We start from the raw sequence: 13,360 nt of genomic DNA, 5'->3' as shown, positions 1-13,360 counted from the left end.
AGTGGAAAGGTGAAGAAATACATTTGGAGAGGCTTTGACAGCCAAAGGGGACTAAGCTTGAGCTGACATCAAGTGGAGCCTACAGTGCAAACCAGTGAGGGTCAGAGTGAGTGAGAAGCAAGAATGGGAGCGGGGAGTGAGCCTGGGCCTGGCTGCTCTGCTTGTCCTGGGGGCTCAGCTCTAAGTCCCAGCTCCCAGGGCCAGCCGGGCACCTGTGTTCCCTCCCGGGGTCTGTGTTTCTCCGCCATGGAGCTGATATTCTCTGGTCTCACTACAGAGGGACCAAAAATGGCTGCTCTCTTGGGCTGCAAAGACCCTCTAGGCTGAGCAGAGCTAGACCCAAAGCTGGACGGGGGTCTCCCTCACGATTTGTAAATGGTCCATGGCCCCGCCTGGCCTCTCTGTTCAGAGAAAGAAGCCCCCAGGAACATGTTCCCGATGGCCCGACAGAGACAGGAATCCAGTAGCCTCTACTTTGCCCCAGTCCCTACCATCCCTTATTGTCTTCCACTGCCTACTTCATGTGTTCAGGGCATCTGAGTTTACAACCCCTGGAGAACGAGGCTCCAAAAGTTGAGGGGGATCTACACTCTCACAGCTCCCTTCGCCTGAATGTCGTGTCTGCCCTTCTCCCCCGACGACTGCTTTCTCCATCTGTCAGAACCTCTCATCTTTCAAGGCTCTGCTCATGTGCCACCTCCTGCGGAGGCCTTCTCAGCTCCCCCTCACAGGGCCCTCCTCTCCCTCATGCTGCCTGGAGCTGTGACGGGTGATGTGGTCTCCCCATGACAGGCCTATGAACTCCGCCCACTGCCCCATCCCTGATGACCTGTGTAACGTGGATCTGTAGCAAACGTGGCACCAGATGCAGGGAGGGGGCTCTTCTCCCCACCCCCAGCCCCGACCCCACTCCAGCCCTGGCAGCATTCCCCCAGGCTCCAGTTGTTTCACTTCCCCAGCCTCAGGTGTCATCAGCAGACCCTTCCCAGTCTGCCCTCTGCCCTCTGGCCAGCCCTGGGCCCCCCTCCCTCATACTGTTGACTGTCTCACTTGCCCTCACCCAGCAGGTGGGCTGGGATGGGGCCCTCCAGGTTGATGAGCTCAGACCCGTAGAAGCGATAAAGGGCCCGGCGCACGTAGGCGTGCAGGTTCAGGTAGAGCGGCTGCAGCTCCTGGAAGAGCTGCTCCAGGTCGTACTCCAGGAATGGCATCTCGTACATAGATCTCCAGGAGTCCCCTCCGTCCTCGTAGCCTGCAGAGGGGACACAGCCAGGCTCTCTGAACACCTGCCCATCCCCTGAGCACCCTGCCTCCTTCCCCCTCACCTCTTGGGTCTCAGAGGACCTTTCTGAGGGCCTCGTGGGGGGCTGGGACCCGACAGCCAGTGATACTGGCAGAGAGGACTCACCATTGAGCCTGGCAGCCTTGTTGGTGAGCTCCACATATTTGGGGAAATACGGGAGGATGGCTCTCCCCACCTTGTCTCGCCAGCCCTTCCATGCCCACAGCAGTGCTTCATAGTTCCGGGACGTGGCCATCAGATTTGTCAGATCTGGGTGGGAGGGGTTGGATGGCTTTAAGCCTCCAGCTCTTGGCTCACCTCCCACCTCCTTCCGAGATGGAATAAAACTGGAAAGGGACTGCACAGGCAGCAAGTCGAGGGAAATTGGAGACAGGCTGGTGCCCTTTCCATGGGGCTTACAGGGCGCCAGGCCCGGGGCTCAGTGCTTCACGTACACAATCTCAGGCAACTGCGGGGCTGCAACAGCCCTGTGAGGGATGCCCTTGACCCTCTTTCCACACAAGCGGTTTGGTGACAACGGCTGCGTTCCCCAGCCAGCAAGTGGCTGAGCTGGTGCACAAACCAAGGGCCCAGACCCCAGAGCCGCTGCTCCCCACTCGTTCCCTGCCCGCACCTCCCTGGGAGGGATGGCTTGGAGGTCAAAAGACCCGAGGTCTTGTTCGGTTTCCTCCTGACCTCGAAATCACCTTGGGTGAGTCACAGGACCCCTCCTTCCCTGTCTATGAAATGGGGATTATGCAGGCCCAGGGGCAGGAGGCCCCTGGGCAGGGACGGTGCCTCCTTCATCTCCACATCCCCACAGGGCCCAGGGCGTCTTTCCCACATTGTGACTGAACTGATTAAATAAAAGAACAGCTGTGAAGGCAAAGTACAGAGATCCGTTCAAGCATCATCAGGGAGCCAGAAATCTTGCATTTGTGTCCTGTCAAAGCCATGACTATATGAGTGGCCTCCTGGCTTATGGATTACACAGAGCTCACATCTACCTCACAGAGCTGGGATGAGGATGGCGTGAGCTCACGTGTCAGTTCTGAAGGTGGCTCCCCTTCTTGCCTGGCCTGGCCTGAGACGGAGACCTGCGGGCATCCACACCTCATGGACTTGTGCTCTATCCTGAAACATGCTATGTGCTATTTACTCTTCACAGAGAAAGTACATTCAGGTTAATTTTATTTGGGAAAAAAAACATATCTTGAGAATTTTGTCCTCTGCTGATGTGAGTGTTCTGTTTTTGTGGGTGCTTCTTATTTTTACTGCTGGCAGTGACCTGATGGCCCAGCCCTGGATTAAGGGGCCGACTGATGAGGGGTGAAGGCCATACGCCCTTTAATGCTCTTCTCCATAAATGCACACAAAAGCGTAGCCCCTTCCCCCCACTTTGCATGCCTACCCACGTACACAACCCGCAGGCCGAACCCTGTCCCAGGAAAACTGTTTCTCTCTCCTGTTTATTTTCCATTTCCCCTTCTATTTGTCATTGTTCTAACGTGGGAGTTGGGCGGAGGGCCAGGAAGAGACTGTTTCTGGGTGGAGATTCCTCAGGAAAAATGTTTATGCCTCTGGCTGCTCGACCCTGGGAAGCATGGGTCAGAGAGCGGAGAGGGTGTATCTGTGCGCAGGTACTCGGGGGTGGGGGCTGAGCTCCTTGGAAGAGAAGGTAAGAAGGACCAGCCAGTCTCCTGCGAGAGAAAGAGGACACGCCAGAGCTGGCCCACTCCTTCCAGCGGGAAGTGGCGGCTCAGGGAGTGAAGTGGGAATGGCATGGACGTGGCTTCTGCGGGCTGAGGCTTCGCTGTCTGGGTGGACGAGGGGGCCAGGGGAGGGCCAGGGAAGATGGGGAAGGCGGATGGGATCAAGGAAAGAGTGCAGAGGGGAGATGCCTAGAGTTTCCCTCCCTACTGGGGAGTCCAAGCCCCTGAGAGACAAATTTGAGATACACCTGCCCTGAAGGGCAGAGTGGAGGGAGGAACAGAGGGGACCCAGGGGGAGCGGACGGGCGGAGCAAGGGCAGGGCAGGGGACCGGGGCAGCGATGAAGTAGGTATCGGCTCTAATCAGTGGCAGAGGAGCACCACTGGTGGAAGACAGGGAAGTGAGTCCCCTGGGCGTGCGGACCCCATGAGTCAGAAGTGAACTCCGCCCTTCCACGGCCAGCACCCCTAACCTCCCCAGGCCTCCCTCTCACTCCCCACGTGTGCTCACCAGGCTCGAGCTGTAGACAAGTGCCATTGCTATGGCACACAGAGGCCACGCTGTAAGTGGTCTCCATGTCCAGCAGGATCTGGTTGTACTGCAGGGGGAAGAAGAGGGGCAGCGAGCTTTAGCCCCGGGCTCCCTGCTCCGCCCCAGGCACCATCGTGGCCCTGGGCCCTGCAGCTGGGGCGGGTGCTCCCAAAGCTCTGCCTTCTCAGTAAGTCTGTAGGTGTGTGTGGATGTGCCAGATGTCACGACATGACAAATCGAGGAAGGGGAAGCAGCATGAAGGCCAGACACTGTCCCCTGAGCTAGGACGCTCTCCTGACCTTGGACCCTCCAGCCCCTGCGCCCCCCAAGGTACACACCTCCTCCAGCTCCTTGACAGGCAGTGCAGCCCGCTCTAGATCCTGAATCTTCTTTATCATCCGCTTCAGGGTGGCGTTCTGGAAGTTGGTCACATCAAACTTCCTGGCCCAGGTGCCGTACTTGACAGTGTGGTTTGCCATCTGTACGGTCTTCTCCAGCTGAAGGCACGGGGGAACCGTATCATGAGGCCCAGGAGCTCTAGAAAGGCCTCCTAGGAGGAGGTGCATTGAGGGGAGCCAAAGGGACTGCGGGGGTCAGGGTGGGAGCCGTTTTACCAAGTTGCTGCCTTTGCCTATAAAGACCCTCTTCAACCCGGACTGTCTAGAACATCCTGTGTGCAGTACCTGCCCCTCAACTGATGGCCATTTCGAGCAAGACATCTGATGGCAGCGGCAGAGAAGGAAACCCCACCCCGTGTCCTAAAGGCTGTTAGGAGAGGTGCAGCCTGGTATTTGCTCTGCGGCCTCTCTGAGCCTCAGGGTCCCAGCCGTAAAATGGGAATAAGGTCACTGGTTTTGCAAGGCTGTTGAGGAATAAATGAGGCAACAGATGTCAAGTGCCAAGGAACAGTGGCCAGCACACAGTGGGTCTTCAAGAAAAGTTAGTCCTCTGCGGCTCACCTTGGTTATAATCAGCGCTCAGTCACACAGGCGGGGAGCGGGGTTGGAGGGGACGCGTAGCCCTCTCTATGGTGGCAAACAGGAGCTTTCAATCTTTTTAAAAATTGACTTTAGCATCACTTATTTCTGTACAAATTATTCCGTAACCAACAACGGATCGATTGTTAATGATAAGACAACTCGTTTAGGCACTGGGTGTGTGCCTGAAATTGGACACTTTTCAATATGCCATTGGGATTTTTCACAAATTCTGACAGCCTGTTCCCACTGAGGTGACGTCGGGGGCGGAAGGGCGGCCTGCAGTGCCTTGGGTTTCAGAGGCTGGCCCCCCGGGGGAGGAGCATACGTGTGCTCAGTCTGTGAATGAGCTCCGGTGGGGGGAGGGGCCGTGGAGGGGCCCCTACCAGTATCTCGCTGCCCTCCTTGGTGATGTTGGTATTGTAGTTCCAGTTGGCCTCGACATACTCGTTCCACACCACCTGGTATCTCCGGTCACATTCCTCCACAAACTTGCTGGCCTCAGCCTCGTCGGACACCAGGTCTGTGGGACAGAGCAGAGAGACACAGACAGGCCTCCCCTTACCCTTCCACTGCTGCCCCGGCCTCCCCGCCCTGGCCCCCAGCTGGTCCCACTTGGGCTCTGGGTTTTCGGGCTGCTGGTTGTTGAGTGGCGGGTAGTCATCTGGCTGCTGGTTGTTGCCTGGCTGCTGGTTGTTCCCTGGTTGACTGACACCTGGCCGGTGGTCCCCTGGCCAGGGGCCAGCAGGGGGCGCCCACAGCAGAGCAGGACGAGGAGGAGGAGGAGGAGGAGGCGGGACAGTCCTGGAGCAGCCCAACCTTGGCCCATGGCAGCAGGAGAGCAGAGTCCTGCAGCCCCCGCCCCCTGGCCAATAAGAGCGGAGCCTGCAGTGTGACCTCATAGAGCAGTGTGCCGGCCAGCCAGCCCCCGCCCCCCCGCCCCCCCCCGCCCCCGGCCGGGCCCTCAGGTCTGGGCATACCCTCCCCAGGATGCTGGGAAAGATGTGCCCACCCCACCCCAGGGCCCTGCCAACCAGCTCAGGGGGCTGCCTGGCCCTCCAGGCAGGGCGCCAGGGCCTGGCTGGGAGAAGCTGATCCGGAACCATGAACCGGGGGCCTGGTCCCGAGCCTGGAACTGAGAACCTGCTGTAGCGCCCCGCCCCAGGCTCCCTCGGGCTTTACCAATGCCCTCTGGGTAATTGTCGGGTATCGGTGGGCGCCACTGATATTCAGGCCAGCCCAGGACCTCGCCATTCTTCTGGTTCTGCTCTTGTAGCCACTGTGTGACCGGCTGGAAGTAGTTGAGCAGCGGCTGAGCGTCCAGGGAATCTGAGCCGACCATGTCCTTCAGCACCTCCTGCCAGGGCCGTGAGGAGCCTGCCTGCAGCATTGCCCTGTCAGGCAGAGCAGCAGGGCTGTCGGGCCAGGGGCCACTACCGCTGCCCTGGCCCACCTGCCCCATCTCCGGCCACTTCTGCCCCCACTGGATGGCAAGAAGGGCAGCATTAAGACTCAGGGCCTAGGAGCTCTGTGAAGGGGGGGAACATATGTTTTGCCCCATGCCAGCCAAGAGGCCCACTCAATAAACATTTGATGAGAGAAAGAAAGGGAGGGGGAGGGGAGAAAGGCTCCCTCCACTGGTCTGGTGGTGGTGCCCTCACCGGCGTGCCCTCACTTCCCACTCTGCCCTCCCTGTGCCCCACACACCGGAGCTTGGCCCCTGCCTGGGTGGACTGGTAGATGTCACACTGGTGCAGGGGGCCCTGGTGGCCCGCCTCCTTGCACAGGGCTTGATGGAACTGGAACTGCAGGACAAAACTCACGAAGTACCTGCAGGCACAGGGTGGGCATGAGGGGATGGTGGAGGCCCCTTGCCCAGGTCCCAGCCAGCTTCTGCCGGGCAGAGGCCAGACCAGGGGCTGCCTGGGGGAGAAGGGAGAACCGAGCTTGGCTCAGGAGAGAGGCCCCCTCAAATTCCAGGCCGTTGCGGGTTCCAGAAGGGTGTGGGAACAAGCCCTGGGAATGGGGGTCCCAGAGTAGGGGGAAGGGGACTAAAGGTGTGCTGGAACTGGGGGCAATAGTACCTGATGTATGGTGTCACATTTGGGACATGAAACTTGGCTCCAGCGTCAAAGTGGGTTTCGTTGCGGACAACTGGAGGACAGATCCCCTGATACTTGGTTCTGGAGGAGGATGTGGTTAAATTGTCTTAGGACCCAAGGGTTGTACACAGGCTGATTTTACCTTTGCAGAAAAGTCTGCTAAGCAGACATTCCCACCAGCCACCCCTTCCCCATCCTGGCGAACCGGGAGAGACTGCCTGACGGAGGAAGTTTTAGGCAGGAAAGAATGCCTTGCGGAAGAGGACGGAGGCATCATTAGAGAGGAGGGAGGCAGGAGGCAGGTTGCCCGGGAGCCGGGGGAGGGCCGTTTGGGATCAGGCCCTTCCCGGTCCCGCTTTGCTCACCGAAGATACCACCAGTCATAGTTGTAGAGGGAAGGGGGGGTACGCCCACTAAAGACCCCCCAACGCCACTGGTCCACCAAGTAGCCAAAGGGCAGGAAGGCAATTTTTTCCAGTGCCATCTTTAACAAGTAATTGATGTCGCTCTCTGTCGGGAGATGAGATGGAAAGAGAGAGGTCAGAGGGGAGAGGAGTCCAGCTGGGACAGGGTGGGCCTGGGAGAAGCCAGCAGGAGGTGAGGCTGGGCAGGCGCAGAGAAGGGAGCACCAGCCTTTGGGACCCTGGGGCCCCGCTTGGAAGAGGGCGCTGGGGCCGTGCAGGTGGGACTCAGGGTGGGCTGTGAGGCTCTGGGTGGGTCCCCAAACCTGCCTGACGTGGGGCAGTGAGGCAGAAACAAGAAGGGCAGAGGGGAGCGGGGACAGGTGCGGGCCTGCTGGGGGATCGAGCGGGGCCTGGGTGGGGCTGCACTGGGCTCTCTCCACCCACTCCCATACCCGTGTCGTTGGTGACATGGTCCAGCAGGCCAATTTTGTACAGATGTGCAGGAGTGGAGACGGAGAGCGCCAGCACATCCCCGATGGCCTCGTGGAAGCCGGGGTTGGCGCCTTGGCGCAGGGAGACGTGTTGGTCCTTGTACTGCAGGTAGTACTGCACGTGGCCCATCTCGTGGTGCACCGTGGACAGCTGGTCCATAGTGACCTGCGTGCACTGCTTGATCCTGGGGCGGGGAGAGGGCGTGGGTGAGGGTGAAGGACGGGCGGGCCAGGGACCAGAGAACGGTGGGGCTGGCGCCTGAGGGAAAGGAGCCAGGTGGGCACTGCCCTGGGGCTCGAAGGAGCTGGCGGAAACAGGCAAACCCTTTCCCCTGCCCCAGCCCACACTCTGGCCTTCTCCCTCTGTTCCAAGGTACAGAGCTGACTGCCTGTCAAAGCTGCCCAGGGAAGGGACCCCGCCCCCAGCCAGTGCTGGGGCTGGGTTAGAGGCGGGCCTGGGAACTGGCTTCTCTGTGCCCAGGCTGCCTGCCCTTCGGGAGCCCCAGAATCCTCCTTCCGAATCGAGACCTGAAGTCTTTCCTGTTGTAGAAGTCCCAGGCGGAGGCGTGGCACACCACCTCACGCCCGTCGCTTGGTTTCTCCAGCATGGACTCTGCCCAGAACTCAGGAGGCATGGGCAGGAGCCCTAGGGAGGTGAAGAATTCCTCTGCCACCCGGAACATGTGTGTGGCGTTCCATCCCTGGTAGGGGTGTTCGCACGGGTCAGGGGCCTGCCACGGCTGCCCCGGGGGCACGTCTGTGGTCCCCCACCCAGCTCAGCTCTCTGCTCAGGAAGAGCACCTCTGCTCTGTGGCCTCCCTTCCCAGACGTCCGGCCCCTGCTGGCTAGAGCGGATGGACCCCTGCTCAAAACCCCCGCCCCCGAGGGGCCCCCAAAGGAGGGATTGGCACCTCAGCAAGGACGAGGACACAGACCCCAGCTCATGGCTTGGACACACACTCCAGGCTGCTGCTCTATAGAAAGGGAGGGACTGAGGTCCCTTCCCGTCCCTCTCCTCATGTCTGATTCAGTCCTGTGGCCCCCACCTGGCCTGACTCCGAGCTTACCTTCTGCACCATAGTACTGGTAACATCAAGATTGGGCTTGTCAGAGAAAGGCACCACCATGTCGTAGATTTTGTCCCAGCTCTGGGCCCACATGTCCCCTAGACAGAGGAGGGGAGCCAGACAGCTTGGCTCCCAGTCCAGCCAGTGCCTGCTTCCCCGTGTGTGTCACTGAACAGCACCCTGGGCGCCTGGTGTCTGGACCCAGGGCGCTGCAGGGCCACAGCCCTCTCAGCTGGCTCACCCATCAGTCCTACCCACACTCCCGAGTGCTCCACGTTCCCTGGGGCTGGCAGAGGCCAAGTGTGAGCCCAGGTGATGCTGCTGCGTCCTTTCTGACGGTGCCAGGGTCCCTGCCTCCCAACCCTGACGCAGGGCCACAGGGCTGGCTTCCTGGGGCGTAAACTAGGCTTATTTTTCCTCCTCCACTGGACCTGGAGCTAAAGCCTTCAGTGTGACTCCTGGCTCTGCCTTTTAATAGTTTTCTGCCCTCTGCCAAGTCACTCGCGCACCCTAAGCCTCAGGGTCCCCGCCTGAAAAGTAGGAACAATAGTGACCATGAGAAGCTTCACCTGCTTTATGGGCTCACGTGCAGGGGATCGAGCAGTGCGGTGCTCTGAAATGTGACACACGATGAGGAGGACCCTGGACATGTGTGGTGGCAAGGCCAGGTCCTTACCCAGCAGGTGAGCAGGGATGGGTCCCCTGAGGTTGATGAATCTGTCCCCGTATCGGCGGTGCAGTGCGCGGCGGACGTAGGCGTGGAGGTTCAGGTAGAGGGGCTCTAACTGATGGTAGAGGTGCTCCAGATCTTCCGTGAAGGTGGGGGAGTCGTACCAGGAGCGCCAGTAGGCCCCCGTGTCTGAGAAGCCTAGCCGGGGGGTGGTGTTGGGGTGCAGCTCAGGCCCCAGGCTCTGGCACCTACACCTCCCAGCTACCACCTGGCCGTTCTCCCGGCTCAGGGCCAGTGTATCTGCCTGCTAGCTGGAAGGGAGAGCTTGGGGGTTGCTGCTCTACAATCTTCTAACTACGGGTTGCTCCAACTCCAGCTAAACAGATCCTAGAGAGCAGGAGAGGCAAAGTTGAGCCCTAGGGCTGGGAGGAGTGCCAGGAGCCGCGGTGTGAGGGCGGATGGGGTTAATGCCCAATCCGCCATCCACTATCTGTGTGCCTTGGACCGGTGTATGGAGTCATTGCAATAGCTGCTCTGCTGGCCTCAGGGGGCGGGGCTCAGTGGAGACAGAAGATGAGAGGGAAACGCCCACAAAAGGGACGGGGTGGCCATGCTCACCATCCTGCTTGTAGGCCATATTGCTGAGGGCAGTGAAGTTCTGGTACAGGGGTTTCAGCGGGATGCCCACAGTGTTGTGCCAGCCCTCCCAGGCATATAGCAGCAGGGAGTAGCTTTGCGACGCAGCCAGGATGTTGGTGAGCTCTGAGACACAGGTGAGCAGGGTCAGTTTGGAGACTTCTGCGTTGAAGTCAGCAATAGCCTTCACCAGAGCTCCCACACTGGTCCTCTCCATCTCCACCTACTTCCTCAGCATCATGATACCCTCAAAGCCAAGGGCAACCTACAAGCTGGACAGGATGGGACTGGGAGCTATACAAAGTAAGCAGCCAGGCAGGGTCCTGGTTCCCAGGAAATGATGATCTAAGGTGGCTGATGCAAAGAGGACACCCAGAAGTTGAAACCCAGGCAGACCCTTCATGGCTCCTTGGACGAAGTGGCTGACCTCAAGGCTGCCTGGTATGTGGCTGGGGGGCTGGGGGAGAGGAGGAGGTTTGCAAGGGAAGCCAGGAGGGGTCTAAGGCCTGTGGAGGGCTCTTGTGGGGGATGAGAGGACCAATGAAAGGGAAAACCAGGCAGCCAGGAGGAAAGCCGGTTGTGATGGGAGAGGAAAAAGCACACATGTGGGTGGGGGTGGAGCGGGGGCTGGAGGCTGGAGATTCCAGAAATCAGTTTGCCTGGAGGAGCAGGGGTCTGGGGGCATCTGGCAGTCCAGTCCCAATTGGAGGTTAATGCCTTTGGGTTTACCCACTCTCTCTGCAAAAACACGCCATCCTCCTGAGTGCAGCAGGTCAATGGGGAAGGGTAGGAAGCCCCCGAAGACAGAGAGAGTAGACACAGGGCCGTACCTGGGTCCAGGGACCAGCAGGTGGCAGTCTTGTTGGGGAAGCAGACCTTGGCTGTGGAGTAAATCCTGGACATGTTGCTTAGCAGAGAGTTGTACTGGGGAGTTAGAGTTGAGAAAATGTTAGCGATGAACAGCCCTTGGAGGTAATCTGGCCCCCTCTCCTCTTTCCGCTGGGAGGAAAAGGGGAGATGCCTGGAGAGGGGGACGTGGCTAGGGCAAGGCCATGCTGTGGCACCCAGAGCACAGCTGAACATGAAAGCACGGATTCCCCTTCCAGGAGGCAGCCTGGGAAACTAGTGTCCTGAGAATTAGGGATCAGGGTTCAATTCTGAGCCCAGCCACCACCTTGAGCGAGGGCAAATCCCTCTCATTCTCTGACCTTGATGCCTTCTCAGCCCTTCCCAATCTTTCTGAGGAAGCCCATAAACCAAGCCACCTATGGAGAAAGTTTGAAAACCCCTGTTTCGTCCTTTACTCTTTACTTGAATTTTGCTTTCTGCTCCATAATACTTGCTTTGATAGAAATGAACTTCTCTCACTCCAGCTCCAAGGAAAATCAGTACTTCATGAATCCGTTCTGTGCTTGCGGGGCTTCCCCTACAGTCGGGGCCGGTAGAGATCCCAGGGTCCCTCCCTGCCAGGCCCCACCCCCCCGGGGCAATGGGGGCACCCGGGCCACTTCTGCCTCCACCCCTCCGCCAGGCCCACCTGCTGCCGCTCCTCCAGGGGCAGGTTGGCAGGGCCCAGGGTGCGCACGGCACTGATGATGCGTCGCAGCGTGGGGTCGGTGAAGTTCTGCCAGATTGGGTCGAACAGAGCCTTGGCCTTCTGGCCCCAGACCTCTGAAAACTCCTGGCTGAGCAGGGCTGCCTCCTCCTGTGGGTACCAGGAGGGCACGAGAGGGTGAATAGAGGAAGCCGTGGCGCGGGGGAGGGGAGGAAGGCCAAGGGCTTCAGGTGACTGGGGCTTGTGGGAGCACGGCTCCCTCCTCCTGGGCCCTCGGGGTGAAGAACTGGGGGAGTCTGCCTCAGGGAGGCGGTGGAGCAGAAACTGGGGCCAGAAGAGAGGCGGGGGAAGAGAGTGTGAACAGTGATGAGCGGTGACAGGCACAGTGAGAGGGGTAGGTTGCAGTCGGAGAGGATGAGAACCCAGAGCAGAGCGGGTACCCTCAGCGAAGACTGCCGCGCACCCAGCCCGTCGTCATCCCCAGGCGCTGCCACCTGGGGGGACTCGGGGTCAGAGGGGCCAGCCTCATCCATTCGGTTCCTTACTGGGCAGGAGCATGTGCCCAGCACCGTGCTAGGGAACCGATCGCCTGTCTGCTGGGACGGCGTTGGGCTGGGGGGTTAGCGGGGAGGCCTGCTGGCCCAGCCCGGTCCTCACCGCTCAGGGGCCGGGGGCGCGCGCGGGGCGGTGACTCCCCGCCCCCCAGCGCCCGGTCGCCCGCCTGTGATTGGGCGCCCGGGCCCCGCCCCCGCCCCGGGCCCGCGGGCCCACCGATCGCCTGTCTGCTGGGACGGCGTTGGGCTGGGGGGTTAGCGGGGAGGCCTGCTGGCCCAGCCCGGTCCTCACCGCTCAGGGGCCGGGGGCGCGCGCGGGGCGGTGACTCCCCGCCCCCCAGCGCCCGGTCGCCCGCCTGTGATTGGGCGCCCGGGCCCCGCCCCCGCCCCCGCCCCGGGCCCGCGCGCCCACCTGGCGCCGCGCGTTCTCCTCGTTGATGTCGGTGTCGTACGCCCAGCTGGCGGTCGTGCTGTAGAACAGCACCTGCTCGGCGCTCGAATTGAAGCTCTCTGCGAAGACCTGCGCCCCGGCCTCGTCGGCGGAAAAGTTCCCCGGCTGCAACGCGGGGTCGAGCGCCAGGACCACAGGCGGCGGTGGCGGCAGCAGCAGCAGCAGCAACGGCAGCAGCGGCGGCCGCGGCCACCGGCGGCCCGACGCGGCCCCCATGGCGCGGTGCGCGGTGCAGCCCCTTCTCCCGCGCCGCGCCCGCCCTGCGGGTTATAAAACCCGGCCGCCGCCGCCTTCCGATACACCCTCACCTCCCCGCCCCGTCGCGCTTCCTCCTCGGCTCCAAAGTCCCCCGGCCGCTGCGCGGGCCTAACGGAGCGGGGCGGGGACCGAGGCTTCCTGGCCCTCCCCAGGCAGGGGCGCCGGCCCGAGGAGGGGCCGAGGCGGCCCCCTGCGAGATGCAGCCCGGGGGTGGTGGATGGGCCTTAGGTCAGGGAGGCTAGAATGGAGAAGCCCCCCCAACGCACACACACACCTCTGAAGCTGAGGGACCCAGCAGTTTGCTGGAACACCCCAGCCTGCCAGCGTGCCCTCCCCTTCCATCCCACAGCCTCGGCGCAGGGACCCGGGGCCCTGCGGTCTCTGACGCTCAATCTTCCGGCCTCGCCGCCCCAGGGCTCTCTGGACTCGGGAGTGACAAGGTGGGGGAGCTGTCCGCAGTGCCGCTAGTGCTGCAGGATAGGGTTAAGGATGGTCGCCCGGTCCAGCTTCTTCACGAGGCCATGGGGGGAGAGGGTGTGGCCTGCGCGGGTAGGGGAGAGTTTAGCTTCCGCAGGCGCCTGGGGGCGGTGCTCAGAGCCCCCGGCTCACCTGCGGGCTGGGGGGGGGGGGCGGATGTCAGAAGGGGGGGAAAGAATGGACGGGCAGATCT

General features: G+C 61.1%; 1 protein-coding gene across 1 annotated transcript; it reads right to left on the bottom strand.

Annotated features, from left to right (window-relative positions):
* Positions 1-1,046: 1,046 nt before the first annotated feature.
* LOC102985025 (angiotensin-converting enzyme) lies at positions 1,047-12,697 on the bottom strand. The gene is made up of 17 exons (XM_028498127.2): positions 12,394-12,697; positions 11,410-11,577; positions 10,703-10,796; positions 9,855-9,998; positions 9,243-9,434; positions 8,567-8,664; positions 8,028-8,200; positions 7,461-7,684; positions 6,970-7,114; positions 6,587-6,685; positions 6,210-6,332; positions 5,685-5,896; positions 4,889-5,025; positions 3,864-4,022; positions 3,505-3,592; positions 1,409-1,552; positions 1,047-1,252 (listed from the first exon to the last, which is right to left on the bottom strand). Exons 1-17 carry the CDS (start codon positions 12,646-12,648, stop codon positions 1,047-1,049), a joined length of 2,661 nt encoding a protein of 886 aa, XP_028353928.1. The 5' UTR covers positions 12,649-12,697.
* Positions 12,698-13,360: the final 663 nt, after the last annotated feature.

Source organism: Physeter macrocephalus, chromosome 14, assembly GCF_002837175.3.
Source record: "Physeter macrocephalus isolate SW-GA chromosome 14, ASM283717v5, whole genome shotgun sequence".
Lineage (NCBI taxonomy): Eukaryota > Metazoa > Chordata > Mammalia > Artiodactyla > Physeteridae > Physeter > Physeter macrocephalus.
The sequence above is the reverse complement of the archived record's forward strand: the minus strand, read 5'-3'. Positions and strand labels throughout refer to the sequence as shown.